The following is a 20,507-nucleotide window of genomic DNA, read 5'->3' as shown; positions in this document are numbered from 1 at the left end:
GTTTGTGGGGTCATCTCACCCACCACCCTGAGGGGACTCCTGATCTGGGGTCCCTCACCCCTCACAGGGCCGGAAGAGCCTGAAGCCCACCCACCACCCAAAGACGGAACAGCAAACACTTGGCTTCCCACACGTCTGCGGCCTCGAGGGGGCGGCTGCCCGGGGAGAGACCTTATTCCCTTGAGGCTCCCCAGGGCCCCGACCCCCCCATCCTCTCTACCTTGTGGTTGTAGAAATGGCCATTGATGGAGAATCGGTGGCGTCTGATTCGCCTCTGGTCACTGGGTGTCCTCACATTGCCACGGCGACGCACCCCAACGTCACTGCGCGTGCGCATCAGCTGTGGGGTGTCTTCCTGCAGGGTCTTCAGGCCCCTGGAGTCTAAGAGGGAAGGGAGAAACGAGCTCTGTCTGCCTGGACCCGGGACGTGGCGGTTCGCACACAGTACCCTTTTTGTGGCCAACGCTACGGTACCCACGGCCGCCTCCCCCAAAATGTGTTTCATAAAAACAGTGTTTCCCGCTGGGGGGGTGGGGGTGGAAACATATGGTATGAGGCACTGAGAAGCAATCCAGTGACAAGGTTCAGAGCACAGACTTCAGAGCCAGATTCCCAGGGTCAAGCCCCAGCTCCACCATTGCCATGTGTCACGAACCCCTCTATGCCTCAGTTCCCTCACCTATAAAATGGGCATCACGGAACTGTTGTGAGAGTTTAGTGAATTAATTCACACAAAGCATTTAGAATAGCGCTTGGCACAGGATAAGCACGACATAAGGACGTGCAAGATATAGCAAGCTGACAATATCTTCAAGATTACACATGCGCATAGCCTCAGACCCAGAAAGTCCACTTGGAAGAATCCTACAGACACTGATGAATGTGCGAAATGACACGTGTACAAGGCCACTAATTGCAACCTTGTTTGTCACAGCGAAAGCCTGGAATGACTTGGGGTGCCTGGGTGGCTCAGTTGGTTAAGTGTCAGACTCTTGATATCGGCTCAGCTCACGATCTCATGGTTCTGTGGGATCAAGCCCCACGTGGGGCTCCGAGTTGACGGCATGGAGCCTGCTTGGGATTCTCTCTCTCCCTCTCTCTGTCCCTCCCCCGCTCACGTGTTCTCTCTCTCTCTCAAAACAAAAGACTGGAATGACTTCAATGTCTATCAGTAGGGAGTGATCCACATTTCTTCACACAATGGAAAGAACACAGAAGTTCTTCATGGATTTGTACGGAACAGTCCTCAAAACAAACTAATAGAAACAGGGATGTGCAGGGGCGCCTGGGTGGCTCAGTCGGTTAAGCGTCTGACTTCAGCTCAGGTCATGATCTTGCTCGGTTTGTGAGTTCAAGCCCCGCATCAGGCTCTGTGCTGACAGCTCAGAGCCTGGAGTCACCCTCAGGTTCTGTGTCTCCTCCTCTCTCTGCCCCTCCCATGCTCATGCTCTGTCTCTCTGTGTCTCTCAATAATAAATAAATGTTAAAAAAAAAAAACTTTAAAAAAAGAAAAAGAAACAGGGATGTGCAAAATGCTACCCCTTATGTAAATGGGGGAAGAAAAGAAATGACGTCCGACGATAAAGGTATGTTGCTGTGTATTTGCTTGAATTCATATAGAATATCTCGGCAAGATATTCTCACCATGGCTTCAGGTTTTTTCTAGGGAGAGAACCTCTAAGGTGAGTAGACAAAATGGGGAATTTTCACCTGTTTCCTTTGAATCCTCTTTGAATCCTGAACCATGTGAATTTCATTTATTTAATTTACAACATCTATAACCGCATCGGTCTTCACATAAGTGGGCCCAAAGGAGGAGCCCTGCCCTCCACGCATGTACCTGTGGGACTCGATGTCTGTTCACTCTCGGGTGGGGCATCCACTTCTGAGATCTGAATGTTGGGCACGGTGAGGGGCTTCAGGATGGTGCTGGGGAGGCAGAAAACAAAAAGAAGCCTGGCTCAGCCCCTGTGGAGAGATACTCCCTCTCCTGCAAGGGGAGCACTTCACCTGTGCCGGGCAGGGGACCAGCCACACCCTCATGGACGGCCCGTGCTAAGTGTCCCATGAGGCTGGCCCGGCTCCAGGGCTGAGCACTGGGTAGGGAGGGGGTATGTCGGAGGAGAATATGCTCATTCCCAGCATCTGCAGCAACCTAAGCACCCAATTCACCAAGGCCAGGATGGAGAACACCGAAGAACAAAATCCATGTGCTATGTGCGTGCAGTTTCTAAGCACATACGGGTTTCTATAGCTTCTTTGGGAAACCCTAATAATCTCCGGACAAGATTCCAGTTCGGATCCTTTTCTGTTGTAGGAGTGACTCTAAAGGAATCTAAAAGGAATGGCATCTAAAAGGAATGGAAAGTATCTAAAAGGAATGGAAAGTAACAGGTCGGTTGCCGTGAGGGTCAGGGCCTCATCGGAAGGGCCACTGATGATCGCGTTCTTGGGGTTGCCGGACGGAATGCTCAGCCGAGCTGGAGAAAGGATCACAAGCAGGCAGTCTGAGCAGAGTCCTGGTGTTGCCATGGTAATTGGCAAATGACTCCCCGAAGCCAAAAGGGATAATGACAGCAGCTCAGAGAAGCACACCCAAAATCAACAGAGGATTTGGCTCGAAAGGAGAATCAAACTTAACCAATGAGGACCATCCCATAATGAGAAGAGTGTGGGCTCCCTGGCACCCAGCAGAGATGGGACTTATGGTCCAGGGATGATAGTTTTAAAAGACAATAAAAATTGAAAATCTGAAAGAACTTCCTGTTGTAGTAGAACTCTGGACTTCTGACCCTAGAATGGAGCTGGTCAGAGCCTCTCAGGAATGATGAACACTGGACGCTCACGGGGGCCACCGCCCGTTCCCGCATCGAGGCAGAAACTGGCCTCAGCATCCTTCTGGACACAGTGGTCCAGGCAGTCACGTTATTAGAGCAGGCATCAGAGCTAACATTCTTACGGTTCTGAAACTCTCTCAAAGTACTAGTAGGTTTCAAGAACCAACCAAGACTGCTTGATGTTGCAGGGATGGGGGAAGAAACAAGTGTGCAGAGTGAAGGACCCCTTAGCAGGCTCAGCCGAAAATCACGCAGTCAAACGGCATTTTAAAAATCCTCTCACTTAGGGGACGGAATGCAGCATAGTCTGGGCACTGGGATGCGGCTGTGGAAAGGGCTTGACCCACAGGAAATCAAATATGGTAGAAATGCTGAAATCAGAGTGGAGTGAGAAACCATCAAAGACAGATGAAGCCAGAGAACCTTGACTAGGCATCGCAGCGCCTGATGGGATGGGCAACAACTTCCCTCCTAAAATTCCCTTGGAAAGAAAGCAGATCAGCTCCAGGGTTTGGCCACAGTGTAGTTTTCTCTCCACTTTACAGACAGATTGATTTGGCTGTGGAGTTTAACAGAACATTCAGCGTGTCCAACAGACAGGGCTTGGTTCTGGGTTAAAACGGAAAACACATCGCTGCGGTTTTGGCTGCGAGGTCGGCACACCCCCCCCACACTCTGGCCCCAGGGCAGCAGGGACCAATGACAAGTGTCTGGATGGAACGCAGCTAGTCACTTGATACCAAGAACTAAAGTCCCAGAAAGAAGGCCCGGTAAAGAGGGCGGGCCTCACTACAGGTGCTTGGCCACCATCTGGCAGCAGAGGGAGGGAAGGAGCAGACCTTCCCAGACTCCCAGCGGGGACCCGGGAGAGGGGGCCTCCCAGACATGCAGAGCTTCCATGTTGGAACCCTAAGTGTCTCCGGAGCAGGGTCATTCTATGAGGAGGGGTCCCCGTGGAGAGGTGCTGGGACACCAGGTGTCCCCTCGGAAATCTGTAGGCTAGGCCTGGCTGGCTGCTGGCGGTTCCCCTCAGAGGCTCCGGAATTCTCCATGACGGAGGACTCGCTGCTCAGCCAGGCGCTGGCTGGTGCGCCTCCCCTCTCACTCTCATCCAGTGATTGTGGTGACAGGCACGGTGGCCAGATCACACGAACATCTGCTCCTTCCTCCTCCTCCTAAGCCCAGAACAGGTGCACCCGCAGCACAAGTGGGAGAGTGGGGCGCTGGGGTCAAGGCTCGCTGGAAGAAGGTGGCATTTACCGACTCAAGAACATTCAAGAACGGAACCCCCAGACACGCCTGGTCCCCCCGCCCCGGTCCCATCTGTCCCCACTCACCCCTGAGCCCCCAAGTTACAGCCAGAGTGCCAGGAGGAAGAGGATGGCGGGGGGCGAATGCGTTCATTGTCATCTTGCATCTGCAGGCGGATGGGCCGGCGCAGCCCCCAGGAGATGTTCAGCAGCCCCTCCACGATGAACTCATCTTCCTCCTGCCCACAGAGCAACTGACACAGTCAGCCAGCCCAGAAAACCCCACCAGCGTCACGCTGGAGGGCAGCTGACGGCACCCTTGATGTGTCCTTGCTGGGCACGCCCAGTTATACTCACACCCCAGCTCCAGGACGCGCCCCGCTGCACACTACCCCGATGACCTCACGGGTCAACACAAAAGTTGCCCTGAAATTCAAGTACATGTGCGTAAATTATAAAAAAATGGGGTATTTTTTCAGGCGCCTGGGTGGTTCAGTCAGTTAAGCATCTGACTTTTGATTTCAGCTCAGGTCATGATCTCACAGTTCGTGAGCTCAAGTCCCACATCGGGCTCTGCGCTGACAGTGCGGAGCCTGCTGGGGATGCTCTCTCTCTCTCTCTCTCCGCCCCTCTCCTGCTCGTGCTCACGCTCTCTCTCGCGCGCGCACTCTCTCTCTCTCTCTCTCTCAAATAAAGAAACTTTAAAAAAATGGGGTGTTTTTTTAATACTTTGCAGAAAAAAGAATACATCTTTTAAAGTGAGACTAACCTTGCTAACAAAGCAAGAGCTAAATTCTTGCATTAGCTACTTCCCCTCCCCTACCAGGGAAAGTGATATGTGTTTAGCCGTAACATGTGTTTAGCAATCTGACCTGCCGGTTGAAGGAGATTCAAAGTAACGTTTCCCCAAGTTGATTCTACAGAATACTAGCTCCTCTAACAGGTCACCTGTTACCTTAAAAAAGGGTGTCAAGTGACATGAGTTGGGAGATGATGTGTTAATCAGATTTCTTGCCAGCAGAACTTCCCAGAGCCTTTAATTAGCTAATGTGCTACCTGACAGCTCTCCACAAGGTGAACAGGTCCTGTAAGGATTCCCAGTTTATACTCAAGGGTTGTTGACTGGTAAGAAATTAAATGTGAAACCCTTTTAAGGGCATCTGCGTGTTTTATCCCAAAGAAATTAGTCTTATTGATGACCATGAAACCCTTTCATCATAGAACATTCTGAGAATTTATTCTATAAGACGTAGCCCAGAAACGTTGTTCAAGGACCTAAATCTTGCAAATGGCCCAGCCACGAATTAGGAGAAGTTTTCAGGACAATGCATAAAAGGGTCAGACCTTCTTTCCCAAGTCTCAGAAAAACCCACAGATGTCAGACCTGGGCCACAGCCATGTCTTTATGCTGTATGGATAAAGATGACACCTGTCCAATGAACCACTGACCTGGATCCCAGGATCACCCTCAGAGAGGTGGGGGAAGAATAAAAGAAAGCAGGAGATAAGTGAAACAACTTTCATGTGTGGGGGAAGCTTGGGGGGAAAGCTTTATTTAAGAACAGGCCATATGGGGCCCCTGGGTGGCTCAGTCAGTTAAGCATCTGACTTCAGCTCAGGTCATGATCTCACGGTTCGTGAGTTCAAATACCACATCAGGCTCTGTACTGACAGCTCAGAGCCTGGAGCCTACTCCGGAGTCTGTGTCTCCCTCCTCTCTCTGCTCCTCCCCTGCTCCCACTCTGTCTCTCTCTCTCTCTCAAAAATAAACATTAAAAAACTTTATTAAAAAAGAAAAAAGAACAGGTTATATGTATGCCTTCTAGCTGGTCGAGGCTGGCATCACTACTCTTACATCACATGATTTAGGCAAAGTAGGACTTTGCCTGGTTTAAGGGCCACAGAAAAAGTCACTGCATCTCACATACTATCCCCAACCAGCCTGCCTTAGTAGTTGAAATTCTACCATCTGACTGATATCTGTTTCTATGGATTAAATCGCCATAGCTAGATAGCCTGAAAATGTGTTTAGCATGGTATTACACATATCTTCTTATCAGTCTAGAACACTTGAGTATAAGTTACTCTACCAGGCTCCTATATAGCTCATCATCTACCTGATAACAGGCTTTACAGAAATGGATACAGGATGAGTAAGCTTAAATTCAGGATGGGGGCTGGGAAAAGACGGACGCACAGCAAAGAGCATCCTGGGAAGACACCCTAGGAAGACCGCTACAGCTGTGGGGAAGGGCAGAGCATTTCCTCGCAGACCTCACATGATTTGCCGATTTCATGAAAGTCCCCCTTTGGAGGACCCCCCCCCCTCCCCCACTCAGCCTCACATCCCCAGAAATGTCCTTGGAACAGAAAAGCTCATCCTCTTTAGAACAAAATGAGCCCGGGGGTCTCCTTCCAAAGAACTCCAGGGACACCACTGACATCCTAAATGAGAGGCGTCTCCCAGGGGCAGGAGAGGCAGGGACCCTTAGACCCTGGAGACACGGAGGCAAAGTCTGGCCGGCCCACAGGCCTTCCCCGGGGACTCCTTACCTCACGGTGCCGCAGCTGCAAATTCTGGCCTTCATAGTACAAATTGTAGGTCTTCAGATGCAGGAGAAGTTCGTTCCTTAGGGGAAAAAAATACAAAAGGTGTAACACTCTTAGCTGAAGCCGCTGAATGCCGTCATTCCCTCTTTTCTCACCTCTAACCTGGCCTTCAGCCAACCCAGACTGGGTGTCTGTCCACATGCATGTACACACATACACACACACACACAGCCACCACCCCACCTTCATGTTCTCCCAAGATCCGGGTCAAGAGTAGACACCAAGCGTGAGGAACAACTCCAGAAAACCAAGGCAGGCCACGCCTGCTGACGAAGCCTGGCAGTTCTGACCACGCTCCCTAAACCCAAGCTAAATACGCCGTCCCCCACGAGGCACAGACTCAGAGGCCAACACACTACAAAGTCCACAGACAAGGTTTCTCTGGCGTCTCCACTGTCTGTCCTCCCTCACATATGCTATGAGTTAGGACAGGACGATCCCTGTAGGCCTCCGTGAGACTCAGAAACTTCTGGGCTTTTCAGAAAGTTAAAAGGTCTGGACCCCACTGACTTAAGCTTCATAGACATGACTTTAGGGCGTGTTTAAAAACCTACAAACTCCCATCAACAGTGGAGTGGATGAATAAAGGGAGCTGAGTCACATAGTGAAATATCACGTAGCCGCAAGAATATGGACGAGCTACGCACAACACGATGAATCTCACAGACGTTATGTTGAGCAAAAGAAGCCTCACACAAAAGACCACGTATCGTATGGTTCAAGGTATGTAATGTTTAAAATGGGTGCTAGAATTCAGGATAGTGGTTCACCTTGGGGAGCAGTGACCACAAGGGGGCAGAAGGGGGTTCTGGGCCCTGGGCCCTAGAATCTTTTTATTGTATTCTAGATGCTTTTGGTTTATTTTATTTTTTGTTTATTTATTCTTTTAAATGTTTATTTCTTTTTGAGAGACAGAGAACAAGTGGGGAAGGGGCAGAGAGAGGGGGAACAGAGGGTCTGAAGCAGGCTCAGTGCTGACAGCAGAGAGCCCAACATGGGGCTCGAACTCACCAACTGTGAGATCATGACTTGAGCGGAAGTCGGATGCTTAACTGACTGAGTCACCCAGGTGGCTCCTTTCAGTTTATTTTTTAAAAATATTTGGGGTTTCTTGGCTGGCTGAGTGGAGGAGCATGGGACTCCTGATGTCAGGGTCATGAGTTCAAGCCCCATGTTCGGTGTGGAGACTGCTTAAGTAAATAAATAAACAAAAAAAAAAAATGTTTTTTAACTTGCCAATCTCCCTCCGAAGCCTCGTATCAGGCCTCCCTAGCTGTTAGATCCTGGTTTCCAGGTGGTCCTCTGGAAACACAGCTCTCCTAAACAAGAAGGAGCAAGGACTTCCCGCCTTTGTGATCAGGGTGAGCCCGCGTCGAACCTGAGAACAGTCTATGGGAAAGTGCATGCTAGTGCCTGGGGGCTGGGAAGAGAGAGGCTTGAGGAGGCTGCCGTGTGCTTTTGCCTCATCTCAGGCAAGAGGTTATGAAGTTCGGTCTCTCTGACTCCAGCCATTTCAACACAGCGATGCGGGGCCACACCAGAGGTCAAAGCTGGCTTGAAATTCCAAGAATCTCCTGCCAAGCTAAACCTAGAAAAATCGGAGTAATTCTATGGAAGCCTAAGTGAATTAGTGAAAAATGCGACTCCAAATAACCTAACGCAAGAGCCGTTTGGCCCTTTTGAACACGCAGATCTCAAATTACTGGTCAGCAGAAGTCCCCGGGGAAATCCGTCAATGAGGAGATAAGAGCGATCCATATCTCACACAACTGTGTGTCTGTATATGGCTAAATATGTGTAAAGGAATTAAAACAATTTGGTGGCAGATAAGCTAAACATTTAGCTCAGATACAGAGCACCCAGCGTGAACAAATCCTGGTGCCGGATATAAAAATACATCCTCAAACAGATAATCTGGAAGAGTCCACTTTGGCTCACATTAGCCAGAAATCTGAGCTCGAGAGATTTTTGTACATAGAGAGCAATGAAACTGTCTCCTTCTGTTCAGGGGGCACCTGAACGTTTAGTCAGAACGCCGGCAGCACAGGGACCCAGCCCAGCTGGGACCCCCCCAAAAGGGACACCACAGATAGCACAGCGAGCCACCACCATTAACTCCTCCTCCTGGGAGCCCTCCAGGACACCATCTCTTTTGAGCACCCGAGGGTGCTGTGTCTTGAAGGTCTTTATTTCGCGGTCTATGGCCAGGCTCTGGGGGCATGTTTTTATCTATAGCACCAACCTTGCTGTGCTGTCACTGTTCACAATTGGGAGCTTCACTTCTTCCCCCCGACAGGAGCCCCTGCTCGCCCACGTACAGAAGAGACTCCTGTGCCAGGGCTTTCCAACCATGTGGGACTGGCCCCTGGGGACACAACACTACAGCAAAAAACCTTACTTGGAGATGTATTTATCTTGTCCACACGGGACTAGGGAGGTTTCGTGACTGTAATCCATTCTTCCTTTCCCTTGTCATCAGAAGGGGAGACCTATATTTGAGAAAAGACACAGGTTAAAGTCAAGTTGTGTCCTCAGGAACTCAGCAGAACCTGGACCAGGGGAGGGAGAACAGGGCTCCCTGTTCCCACCCCCGATCCACAGCTGGGACAGCCCAACGCTGACCCAGGGCTGGTGACATGCCACACTGTGGGCTGCTGCCTCCGCTGGCCACAGCCGCTGGGGAAAAACCACCCCAAGACGACAGCCCTTGGAAAGCCCCAGAACAAACGTTCCAGGCACAGAGAATGCTGTGAACAATTATATGCCAACAAATTGGATATCCTAGAAGAAATGGACAAATTCCTAGAAACGTACAATCTACAAACACAGAATCGTGAAGAAAAAGAAAATCCGAACAGATCAATAACAAGTAAGATCGAATTAGTAATCATAAACTTCCCAGGTTTTGAAAAGCCCAGGACCAGATGGTTTCCTGGTGAATTCTACCAAACATTTAAAGAAAAATCAATATCGGGGCGCCCAGGTGGCTCAGTTGATTAAGCGGCCGACTTCGGCTCAGGTTGTGATCTTGCGGTCCGTGAGTTCGAGCCCCGCATCGGGCTCTGTGCTGACAGCTCAGCGCCTGGAGCCTGTTTCAGATTCTGTGTCTCCCTCTCTCTGACCCTCCCCCGTTCATGCTCTGCCTCTCTCTGTCTCAAAAATAAACAAACGTTAAAAAAAAAGAAAGAAGAAGAATCAATATCAATTCCTCTCAGATTCTTCCAAAAGAGTTTGAAGAGGAGAGAACACTCCCAAACTCATTTCATGAGGCCAGTGTTACCTTGACACCCTGGTAGCCAGGTGAGCCTCCTACCAGAAAAGAAGCTACAGGCCAATATACCTGATGAGTGCAAATTTAAAAATTCACAACAAAATATTAGCAAACCAAATTCAACAGTGCATTAAAGAGATCATACAACGTGAAGGGCACCTGGGTGGCTCAGCTAGTTAAGCATCTGACCCTTGATTTCAGCTCAGGTCACGATCTCACGGTCTGTGAGATCGAGCCCCACGTCAGGCTCTGTGCTGACAGCATGGAGTCTGCTTGTGATTCTCTCTCTCTCCCTCTCTCTCTTCGTCCTTCCCTTGTTCACAGGTGCGCTCTCTCTCTCTCTCTCTCAAAATAAGTAAATAAATAAACTTTAAATAAAAAGATCACAGAACATGATTAAGTGGGATTTATCCCTGGGATGCAAGGATAGCTCCACACACATAAATCAGTAAATGTGATATATTGCATCAACGGAACAAAAGATAAAAATCATATGATCATCTCAACAGACGCAGAAAATGCATCTGACAAAATTCAACATCCTTTCAGGACAAAAACTCCAACCAATTGGGTATAGAAGGAACATACTTCAACATAAAAGAAGCCAGATATGACAAGCCCACAGCAAACATCACACTCAATGGTGAAACCCTGAAAGCTTTTCCTTCTGAGATCAGGAGCAAGACAAGGGTGCCCACTCTCTCCCCTCCTATTCAACACAGTCCTGAAAATCCTAGCCAGAACAATCAAGCAGTACAAACGCATACAAGGCATCCAAATCAAAAAAGAAGACATAAAATTGTCTTTGTTTGCAGATGATAGTATCTTATATATAGAAAATCCTAAGGACTCTACCAAAAAACTGTTAGACTTAATCAATGAATTCAGTGAAGGTACAGCATACAAAATCAGCATGCAAAAATTGGTTGTGTTTCTATCCACTAACAGCAAACTATCTGAAGAAGAGATAAAGAAAACAATCCCATTTACAATAGCATCAAAAATAATAAAATACTTAGGAACAAATTTAGGCAAGGATGTGAGAGATTTGCACACTGAAAGTTAAATGACATTGATGAAAGAAATTGAAAACAAATACAAAAACAAATGGAAAAATGTCCCATGTTCATGGATCAGAAGAATATTGTTAAAATGTCCATAGTACTTAAGGCCATCTCTAGAACAACACAATCCCTATCAAGATTCCAATGGCATTTTTCACAGAAACAGAAAATATAATCCTGAAATGTGTATGGAACCATAAAAGAACTCAAATAGACAAAGCAATCCTGAGAAAGAACAAAGCTGGAGGCATCACATTTCCTGATTTCAAATCTTACTACAAAGTTATAGCGACCAAAACAGTATGAAGCTGGCACATAGACCACTGGAACAGAATTTAGGGACCAGAAATAAACCCATGGAGATACAATTAATATTTGACCAGGGAGCCAAGAATATTCAAGCGGGGGAGAAGAGTCTCTTCATAAATGTTGGAAAAATTGAAAACTCACATGCAAAAGAATGACATTAGACCTCTATCTCACACCTGTCGGAATGACTAGTATCAAAAAGATACAACAGGGGCGCCTGGGTGGCTCAGTCGGTTGAGCGTCCAACTTCAGCCCAGGTCATGAGTTCGAGCGCCGTGTCGGTCTCTGTGCCAACAGCTCAGAGCCTGGAGCCTGCTTTGGATTCTGTGTCTCCCTCTCTCTCTGCCCCTTCCCCTGCTCACACTTTGTCTCTCTCTCTCTCTCAAAAATAAATAAACATTAAAAAAAAAAAAGACATGAGATAACAAGTGTTGATGAAGCTGTGGAAAGATGGGAACCCTTGGACACTGTTGGTGGGGAATGTAAAATGGTGCTACCACTGAGGACCTGTGGTCCACGCGGCAGTTCCTCAAAAAGTTAAAAATAGAATTACCCTATGATCCAGCAATTCCGCTTCTGAGTATATATCCAAAAGGATCGAAAGCAGGATCTTGAAGAGATATGTATATACTCATGTCCGTAGCAGCACCAATCACAACAGCCAAAAGTTGGAAGCCACTCAAATGTCCATCAACAGATGAATGCATTAACGGTGTATGGTATACCATGAAATATTATGCAGCCTTAAAAAAGAAGGGAATTCGGGGCGCCTGGGTGGCGCAGTCGGTTAAGCGTCCGACTTCAGCCAGGTCACGATCTCGCGGTCTGTGAGTTCGAGCCCCGCGTCAGGCTCTGGGCTGATGGCTCGGAGCCTGGAGCCTGTTTCCGATTCTGTGTGTCCCTCTCTCTCTGCCCCTCCCCCGTTCATGCTCTGTCTCTCTCTGTCCCAAAAATAAATTTAAAAAAGTTGAAAAAAAAAAAAAAATTAAAAAAAAAAAAAAGAAGGGAATTCTGGGGTGTCTGGGTAGCTTAGTTGGTTAAGCGGCCAACTCTTGGTTTCGGCTCAGGTCATGGTCTCACAGTTCGTGAGTTGAAGCCCCACGTTGGGTTCTCTGCTGATAGCACAGAGCCTTCTTGGGATTTCTCTCTCCCTCTCCCTCTGCCCCTCCCTAGGTCTCTTGTTCTCTCTCTCTCTCTCTCTCTCTCTGTGTCAATAAATAGATAAACATTAAAAAAAAGAAGAAGAAGAAGGAAATTCTGACACGTGCTACAATATGGATGACCCTCGAGGACATTCTGCTAATTGAAATAAGCCAGCCACAAAAGGACAAACACTGGCTGATGCCACCAATATGAAGTCTCCAAAGTAGCCAGTGTCATAGAACCATAAGGTAGAAAGTTGGTTGCTGGGGCCCCTGGGTGGGTCAGTTGGTTAAGCGTCTGACTTCAGCCCAGGTCATGATCCCATGCTTTGCGGGTTCGAGCCCTGCATCAGGTCCTGTGCTGACAGCTCGGATCTCAGAGCCTAGAACCTGCTTCAGATCGTGCATCTCCCTCTCTCTGCCCCTCCCCTGCTGGCACTCTGTCTCTCTGTCTCCCAAAAATAAATAAATACTAAAATTTTTTTAAAAAAAATGACGAAGCTGATACATTTTATGGGTATTTCGCCAAGATTTTTTACAAAATGGAAGAGGGAGGCAGAAAAGCCAGTGTTATCGTGATACAGTGTGAGAAGGACACAATCTGCTGTTGCTGGCTTCGAAGCTGGAGGAAGACAGGCACCAGCCAAGGAATGTGAAAAGCTGAAAAGGACGAGCAAGTGAATTTTTCCCCTGGGTCCTCTAGAAAAGAACACAGCCCCAGCTGACACCTTGATTTGAGCCCAGTGAGACCCCGAGATAATTAAGCTGTGTCGTTTTAAGGGGCTACATTTCGGTGACGTGTTCAAGCAGCCACAAGAAACAAACACGAAAGGCCCCCCGAAAGGAGGGGCAATCAGTGTGGGGGAGGGGAGCTGAAGGGCTGAGTTCCATTCAGAAAATTCAATCCCTACCTGCGTACCCAAAAGTAGTATCCTAAGAACACAACTGTTCTCTCTAAATTATAAATGTTAATTTCTCTATTTTTCCTAAAGGGAAAAAAATCATAAAAATAGGAATACATATGTACTGCAGGGAAAAAAAAAAAAAGAAGGAAAAAAGAGAATCAGACCGGTGAAAAAGTTATTTTTTTAAAAAGACAATTACCCATAACTAGTGAGTAGTTTTTAAAGTACCCTTTCTATGCATATTTTAATTTACACATTTCACAAAAATGTATTGTATGCCTAGCGTGTGCCACATGTTGCGCTTCCTTATGGTGATTGAACAGCAAAGTGAACAGGCACAGTCCTGCCCTCAAGGTCTAGCAGGAGATGGACAGGAGGAGACTGTTCTAGCAAGGAAGGCAGGTATATGGCAGCACACAGAAGGGCGCTTAATCTGGACTTGGGGTGTTCCCGGGAGCTTTCTGGAGGAAGTGACCTCTCAGCTGAGACCTCAATGATGAGGTACAGCTGACAAAGGTAAAGGTGAAGGGCAGAGTGGTCCAGACAGAAGCAGCATGCACCCCGGAGCTGTGGAAGATGGGGTAGCGCCCATGGGGGACCTTGACCATGCCAAGGAGTTGGGGTTCCACGGGAGGTGTGGTAGGCTGAATAATGGTCCCAAAGGTACCCAGGTCCTAATCCCGGGAGCCTGTGAATGTTACCTTATGAGTCCCCAGGTGTGATTAAATTAAGGTTCTTGAAATGGGGAGACCATCCTAGGTTACCTGGGAGGGCCCTAAATGTAGTTACAAGTGTCTTTCTAAGAGAGGCAGAGGGAGGATCTGCCACAGACAACCCCAGCAGAAAGAGAAATTTGAGGGTGCTACACTGGCTGAGGGTGGAGAAAGGGGCCATGGGCTAAGGAACACAATTTTCCAAGTCAGAAAAGGCAAGCAAATGGTTTCCCCCCAGAACCCTCCTGGAACCATGGTTTGGGCCCAGTGAAACCGTTTTCAGACTTCTGGCCTCCAGAACGTAAGAGAGTAAACCACCGCATCTGGGGTCATTTTTACAGTGGCAAGAGGAACACAAGGAGAGGGTGTGATCTGACTTGAACTTCAGAACGATTGCCCCACCCCACCTGCTTTGAGAAAGGATTATGGAAGGGAACGGTGGCAAGGGGACCCCTGGAGGGTCCTGACCCAGGGAAGGGGACAATGGGGGTGGAGTCACAATGTCTAAAGGGTTTAGAGAGGTAGATGGAAAAGTCGTTGACGCATCAATAAAAAGGTTTGGAAAGGGGCACGCTGCCAGATTTGCTGTGGGGTTACACTTGATCTTAGCCAAAAGGCCGAGAAGCGATGGCCGTGGGCTTAAAGGCAGAGTCCAGGATGATGCACACACATCGGCCGCGGCTGGCAGGCACAGCCCGGTCTGTGGCCCAGTTAGGTGACAGCACGCAACTCCCAGGGAAGGAGGTCGGGAAAGCGTAGAAGGCTGAGGGGGCTGGGCTCCAATGCACTCCATAGGTCAGCGATGGGCAGAGGAAAAGGAGCCCCTGGAAGGGGAGCAGGGAAACACGGTACCCTGGAGGCCAAGAGGAAAAGGTGCCTTGAAAGGGAGGCTGGTCGGCAGAGCCGGGAGCTGGTGGTAGGAGCCCAAGGAAGAAAACCCAGAGCCGTCATGGGGGAACCTCAGCCAGAGCCAACCCCACAGCCTGGCTGGAGCAGACACCAGGTTAGCGGCCGTAGACAGACGTCACCGTGAACATTCAAGTCTTTCCTCAACCAGGGAAATGTTATTCTATTCTTGCTTCGATACTCTTCTCTTCCTTCCATTCTTGGTTCTTCTTCGGCAATGTCTCCAATCCTCTTTCTCTAGCACTGTCTGTCCATCCATCCATCCATCCATCTGTCCCTGCCCCGATCCCTCGAGTCTTGTATCATTTTTACTCAAACCTCCATCTCCTTCTTTTCCTAGAATTCTGCAGCTAACCTGGGGCGCCTGGGTGGCTCAGTCGGTTAAGTGTCCAACTCTTGATTTCAGCCTCAGGTCATGATCTCACAGTTCATGGGTTTGAGCCCTAAATTGGGCTACAAAATGCTGGTGGAAAACCTGCTTGGGATTCTCTCTCTCTCTCTCTCTCTCTCTCTCCCTCTCTCTCACTGCCCCTTCCCTGTTGATGTGTGTGTTTTCTCTCTCCCGCCCTCCCTCAGAAAACAAATAAACTTAAAAAAAAAAGAATTCTGTAGTTAATCTAACTCACCGATTGGGTTTTCTGCAGGACTCTTTTGTTCACTGCCTCCATCATAAGCTATAATTTGGTAATTTTATTTTGCATCTGAAAGCAGTCTGTCCTGTTTTAAGACAAGTCCCTTTGATAGCATGCCCTCTTAAATCCACTGAACATACCAATTAGTGAATTTTTTTTAAGTTTATTTATTTTGAGAGAGAGAGAGCATGAGCAGAGGAAGGGCAGAAAGAGAGGGAGAGAGACAAAATTCCAAGCAGGCTCCTTGCTGCCAGTGTAGAGCCCAACATGGGGCCCAAACTAATGAACCGTGAGATCATGACCTGAGCCAAAGTTGGGCGCTTAACCGACTGAGCCACCCAGGCGCCCCTCCAATTAGAGAATTTAAGTCTTCCCTACAGTTATTAAAACAATTTGGTACTTGGAGAAAAAAATAGGCAGATCAATAAAACAATACAGCATATAGAAACAGACCCAAATATATTTGGGAACATAGAAGTGGGCTATATCTAAATAGCAAGGGAAAGATAAATTTTAAAAATGTTGCTAGAGAATTGATTAGCCTTTGGAAAGGGGAGGAGGGGAAAGCTAACCCCCTACTTTACTCCTTCCACCAAAAGAAATGATATCTGTATAAAAAATTTCAACATTAAAACATAAAATGCTGGAAGGAAACATAGGATATATATAAACTTGAAGTGGGAAAAACTTTCCTATGAAAGACTCAAAATCCAGAAGGCATAATTGAAAAAAAACCAAAATGGAACCAATCTGTAAAGATTTTCAACTTCTGTTTAGAAAAAAATTTTTTACCCTGTCCAAAGTCAAAAGTCAATGACAACTTGGGGGAAAACATTTACAATACATGTGACAAAGGGCTAATGTCATTAATACGTAAAATTAGCTAATGCCATTAATATATAAAATTAGCTGATGTCATTAATATGCAAAATTAATAAATCCATAAGAAGAAGATTCTACACCCAACAGAAAATCGGGCAAAGAACATGAATACTTTCACAGAATTCACAGAAAAATAAATTAAAATAGTTAGCAAATTTACGAAAAGATGTTCAACCTCCCTAACCACTATTTTTGTATTTGCCAGATTGATAAAAAGCAAGTAGTCTCATGGCCCAAATGTGGGGATTCTCCGGGGTCCCATCGCCCTACCTGTGTTGGGTGATCCTAGCAAGACCATCGTTATGCATCAGACCTACTGGCTCGTGTTGCCTCCATCTTTGTTTCCAACCTGAACTTCTCCCCACCTTTTTTCTTACTTTTACAAGTCTTGGGTGAGGGGTGTTAGGAAAATAATAGCCTACCACACGGTTGAATTAAAACTACAGGTAACTGGGGCCCCTGGGTGGCTCAGTCAGTTGAGCGTCCAACTCTTGATTTCAGTTCAGGTCACGATCTCGCGGTTCATGTGGCTCTGCACTGACAGCATGGAGCCTGCTTGGGATTCTCTTTCTCCTTCTCTCTCTGATCCTCCCCCACTTGCACTCTCTCTCTCAAAATAAAGAAATAAACACAGGGGCGCCTGGGTGGCTCAGTTGGTTGAGCTTCCGACTTCGGCTTAGGTCATGATCTCACGGTTTGTGGGTTCGTGCCCCACGTCGGGCTCTGTGCTGACAGCTCAGAGCCTGGAGCCTGCTTCGGATTCTGTCTCCTTCTCTCTCTCTGCCCCTCCCCACTTGTGCTCTGTCTCTCAAAAATAAATAAATGTTAAAAAAAATTAAAAAAAAAAAACACAAAATAAAATAAAATAAGTAACTGATTCTAGGGCCCAATCCTTTCTTTGTCTGTCTTGAGACCAACACCTGCATCTCCCTTCACAAGCTTTGCAACTATCACCACAAATCACTGGCTGCCTCCAACCAGTTGGGGGTTTTGGAGGAGGGAAGGGGACAGGGGTGGAGAGGGCTGGGGGAGACGGGAGTGTGTGTGTGTGGGGGGGGAGTGTCAGCTAAATTAACATTCACTTTAAGGCAAACACAGCAGCAGAGCTAACAAAGGGCCGGAAATTTAGAGTTCAGTCTGATATTCCTTAAACAGAGTATTGTTCCTCGCACAAGGAGGGGTCGGAGGAAGATGGTCGATGGGGCTGGAATGTGGATTCAATTGGACACTTCCTCCAAGACGCCTGCCAATGTCTGCAGCCTCGGAGAGAGGGATTTGTTCGGTGGCTGTTGCAACTCTTCTGCCTTGTCTCTTATTATCAAGAATTTACGGAGCACTCTGGGACTCCAAAATGCCTTGTAAGGATCACTTACAAGCAACGCTTCCACGATGCCTTGAGGATGCACAAGTGGCAAGCCACCATCTCTCTGAGGAAAAGCCAACTAGATGGGGAGGAAGGCCGGGCTTTCCCACATCGGCCAGCATCTCAGACACAGAACTGAAACGGCTCACGGTTCATAGCTTCCCACACAGAAAAAGAAGGGGAGAGAAAAGGGACACGGATGAAGCACAACTCTGACACAACACATAAACTTTATAGAAAAAGAACTTTATAAAAAGCTATTTATCAAAAATACTTTGTAATGTGGCGCTGCTCTTTGGGAGTCTAAATCCTATTTACACCTACTGAACTTCCTCTGTGAACAGTCTTTCACTCCTCAAGTATTCTAAAATTTTTTTTTAATGTTTTTATTTATTTTTGAGACAGAGAGAGACAGAGCATGAGCAGGGGAGGAGCAGAGAGAGAGGGAGACATAGAATCGGAAGCAGGCTCCAGACTCCGAGCTGTCAGCACAGAGCTGGATGCGGGGCTCGAACTCACGGAGTGTGAGATCATGACCTGAGCCGAAGCCAGACGTTCAACAGACACTGAACCACCCAGGCGCCCCTCCTCAAGCATTCTAAATCAGCACAACTTCCCTGTAGAAAGACTCTAAGAGGTGGAGTGTATGTTGAACCACATCTGCTAAAAGGTCTGGAGATGTGCGAAATATTGGGCTTGCCACATCGGGACATGAGCCTCCCGGGGTTTAGTCACACTGAAGACCCGCTGGGGCCACCAACGAGTCAGTCCTTCCTACTGGCACTGACATCATGCCTTGGCAGAATGTTCTAGGTGCTCCTCGGCTCCCTCAAATGCCTGGGCAATACCATGTACCTTGCTGGTGCAACCTAGTTTGTATGTTTCACGTGACTACCCATCCATTACTTCCTGCTTGCACCAAAGACAACCTGGGGACACAACCCTCCTTAAGATCCAAGAGAACGTTTTGACAGAGGAGAGGTTCCTACACAACTGGAGGGTGACACCCCAGCCACAGAGAACTTTCTGGGTCTGCTTTTCACGCTCTGTGTCCATGCTCCTCTACAGACCCAAGCAAACTCACATGCTCCCCAGACCCTGATCCAAAACTTAGCTCCTCCTTCAAAGTGTCCCCGCTGCCCCTGGGCAGTGTCGGGGGCAGGCGCTCACGCCTCAACCTGCCCTCCACCCCAGCACTTAACCACCACACAGAAACCCTCCATCTGGTGTTTCCATTATCATTATTTCTTCCAGGGAGGGAGCGGGTTCCTGCTGTCTTAGGTAAGAGGATTCCTAGAAGCAGAGCCCCAAACAAGGATTTGGGGGCACATGAGTTACTAAGGAAGTGTTTTTGAGAGAAACCTGTATGCAAGTGAGGGAAGCAGGGCCGGGCCGGGGAAGGAACTGGGTCACCGGGGTCAGCTGGACCCCAGCCATAGCCTGATCCCATGGGAACTCCGGCGTGTGAATAACTCCACAGAGTTGTCCCTGCTTCAGACAGGCAGGCCAGGCTTTGCTCCCCTGCGCCAGTCAGCCATCAGCTGAGAGCCCCTCTGGGAGGAGGGTCCCAGGACTGGGAACAGTTCCCAGGACTGGGAAGCAGCTCAGACTCATGAGCAATCCACTTTCTCCCACCACCCTCAGGCTGGGAGGAAGCAGCTGGGGGCAGGAGCCAGCCAGGTGCCGCTGGCTGGAGGCTAAGTTGCAGGGATGGGGGCAGACTTGCCCCAGCTCCGGACCAGTCAAACCCCTGCAGCTGTTGCACAAAAGATCCCTCCCTCTTCCTTTTCACGGACTCCCCCACTCACAGGTGTCTCCAGCCTCCCCAAGAATAAATGAGGGGCCGTGCAAGCCCTTGAAAGTCACCGGCTCAGCTTCCTGTGAGGAAGGCAAACATTAAGCACTCAAGAAGCTCAAGGAGGTGGGAAAAGGCATCCAAAGCTCTCTTCGAAGAGAGCAAGGTCTCCTGTGTTCTCAGCTCTTGGTTGCTCCAGACTCCGGTGCCCTCACTCCCTTCCTGTCAGGGGGCCTGGAGAACACACCGTACTTAATTCTGGTCTCAGAGCATCCCCGGGACGCTGGCTAATCCCTACCGTTTCTGTTCTGGCCTAGACACAAAGGAACTGAAAAGCCCCCAGAGGGAGAAGGGCAAATGCAGAACAGAAAGGCTGGCAACCCCTGGCAGGAAAGTCGAGAATGAGATAAAGAACCCCACTCCGTTTCCCAAACTCTCTTCCTGGTGGCACGGCAGGAGCCAGGCTTGAGCTCAGCAACCGGGGTAGGATGGGGGCCGGGGGCAACAGCTGGTTTCCAGCACCCAGGCAGTCCCAGTATCTAAGAAAGTACAGCTAGGAGAACGAGACAGGCTGGGGGAGGGGAGGGCCTGCCGCAGAGAGTTCCCAGGGGGGCAAACCCCACAGAGCCGCCCTCTGACCAACGAGAGGGATGTGCAGTCTGCTAGGCCTCGGCCGAAACCAGGGTGGGAAGGAGAAGCAGCTGCCTTGAGACACAGGACACCTCAGAGGTTCTCATTCTAGCACTCATTAAACTCTCCCTGAGGATGGGGCTCGGGGTGGGGGTAGGGGGGTGGGTGGCAAGAGGAGCTGATTTTAAATTCCTGATA

General features: G+C 48.6%; 1 protein-coding gene across 5 annotated transcripts in view; it reads right to left on the bottom strand.

The window, feature by feature from the left end:
• RASSF2 (Ras association domain family member 2) overlaps positions 1–20,507 on the bottom strand; it is a 42,247-nt gene that overhangs the window by 9,398 nt on the left and 12,342 nt on the right. For all 5 annotated transcript variants that reach the window (XM_058684977.1, XM_058684975.1, XM_058684978.1 and 2 more), the window contains exons 2-6: positions 9,096–9,186; positions 6,641–6,716; positions 4,175–4,326; positions 1,841–1,929; positions 221–381 (exon numbers count right to left, since the gene is read on the bottom strand). In XM_058684977.1, the coding sequence (XP_058540960.1) occupies positions 221–381; positions 1,841–1,929; positions 4,175–4,326; positions 6,641–6,716; positions 9,096–9,154 (537 nt within the window). In that variant the 5' untranslated portion in view covers positions 9,155–9,186. The remainder of the gene's footprint in view (positions 1–220; positions 382–1,840; positions 1,930–4,174; positions 4,327–6,640; positions 6,717–9,095; positions 9,187–20,507) is intronic.

This window comes from Neofelis nebulosa, chromosome 9 (assembly GCF_028018385.1).
Source record: "Neofelis nebulosa isolate mNeoNeb1 chromosome 9, mNeoNeb1.pri, whole genome shotgun sequence".
Lineage (NCBI taxonomy): Eukaryota > Metazoa > Chordata > Mammalia > Carnivora > Felidae > Neofelis > Neofelis nebulosa.
The sequence above is the reverse complement of the archived record's forward strand: the minus strand, read 5'-3'. Positions and strand labels throughout refer to the sequence as shown.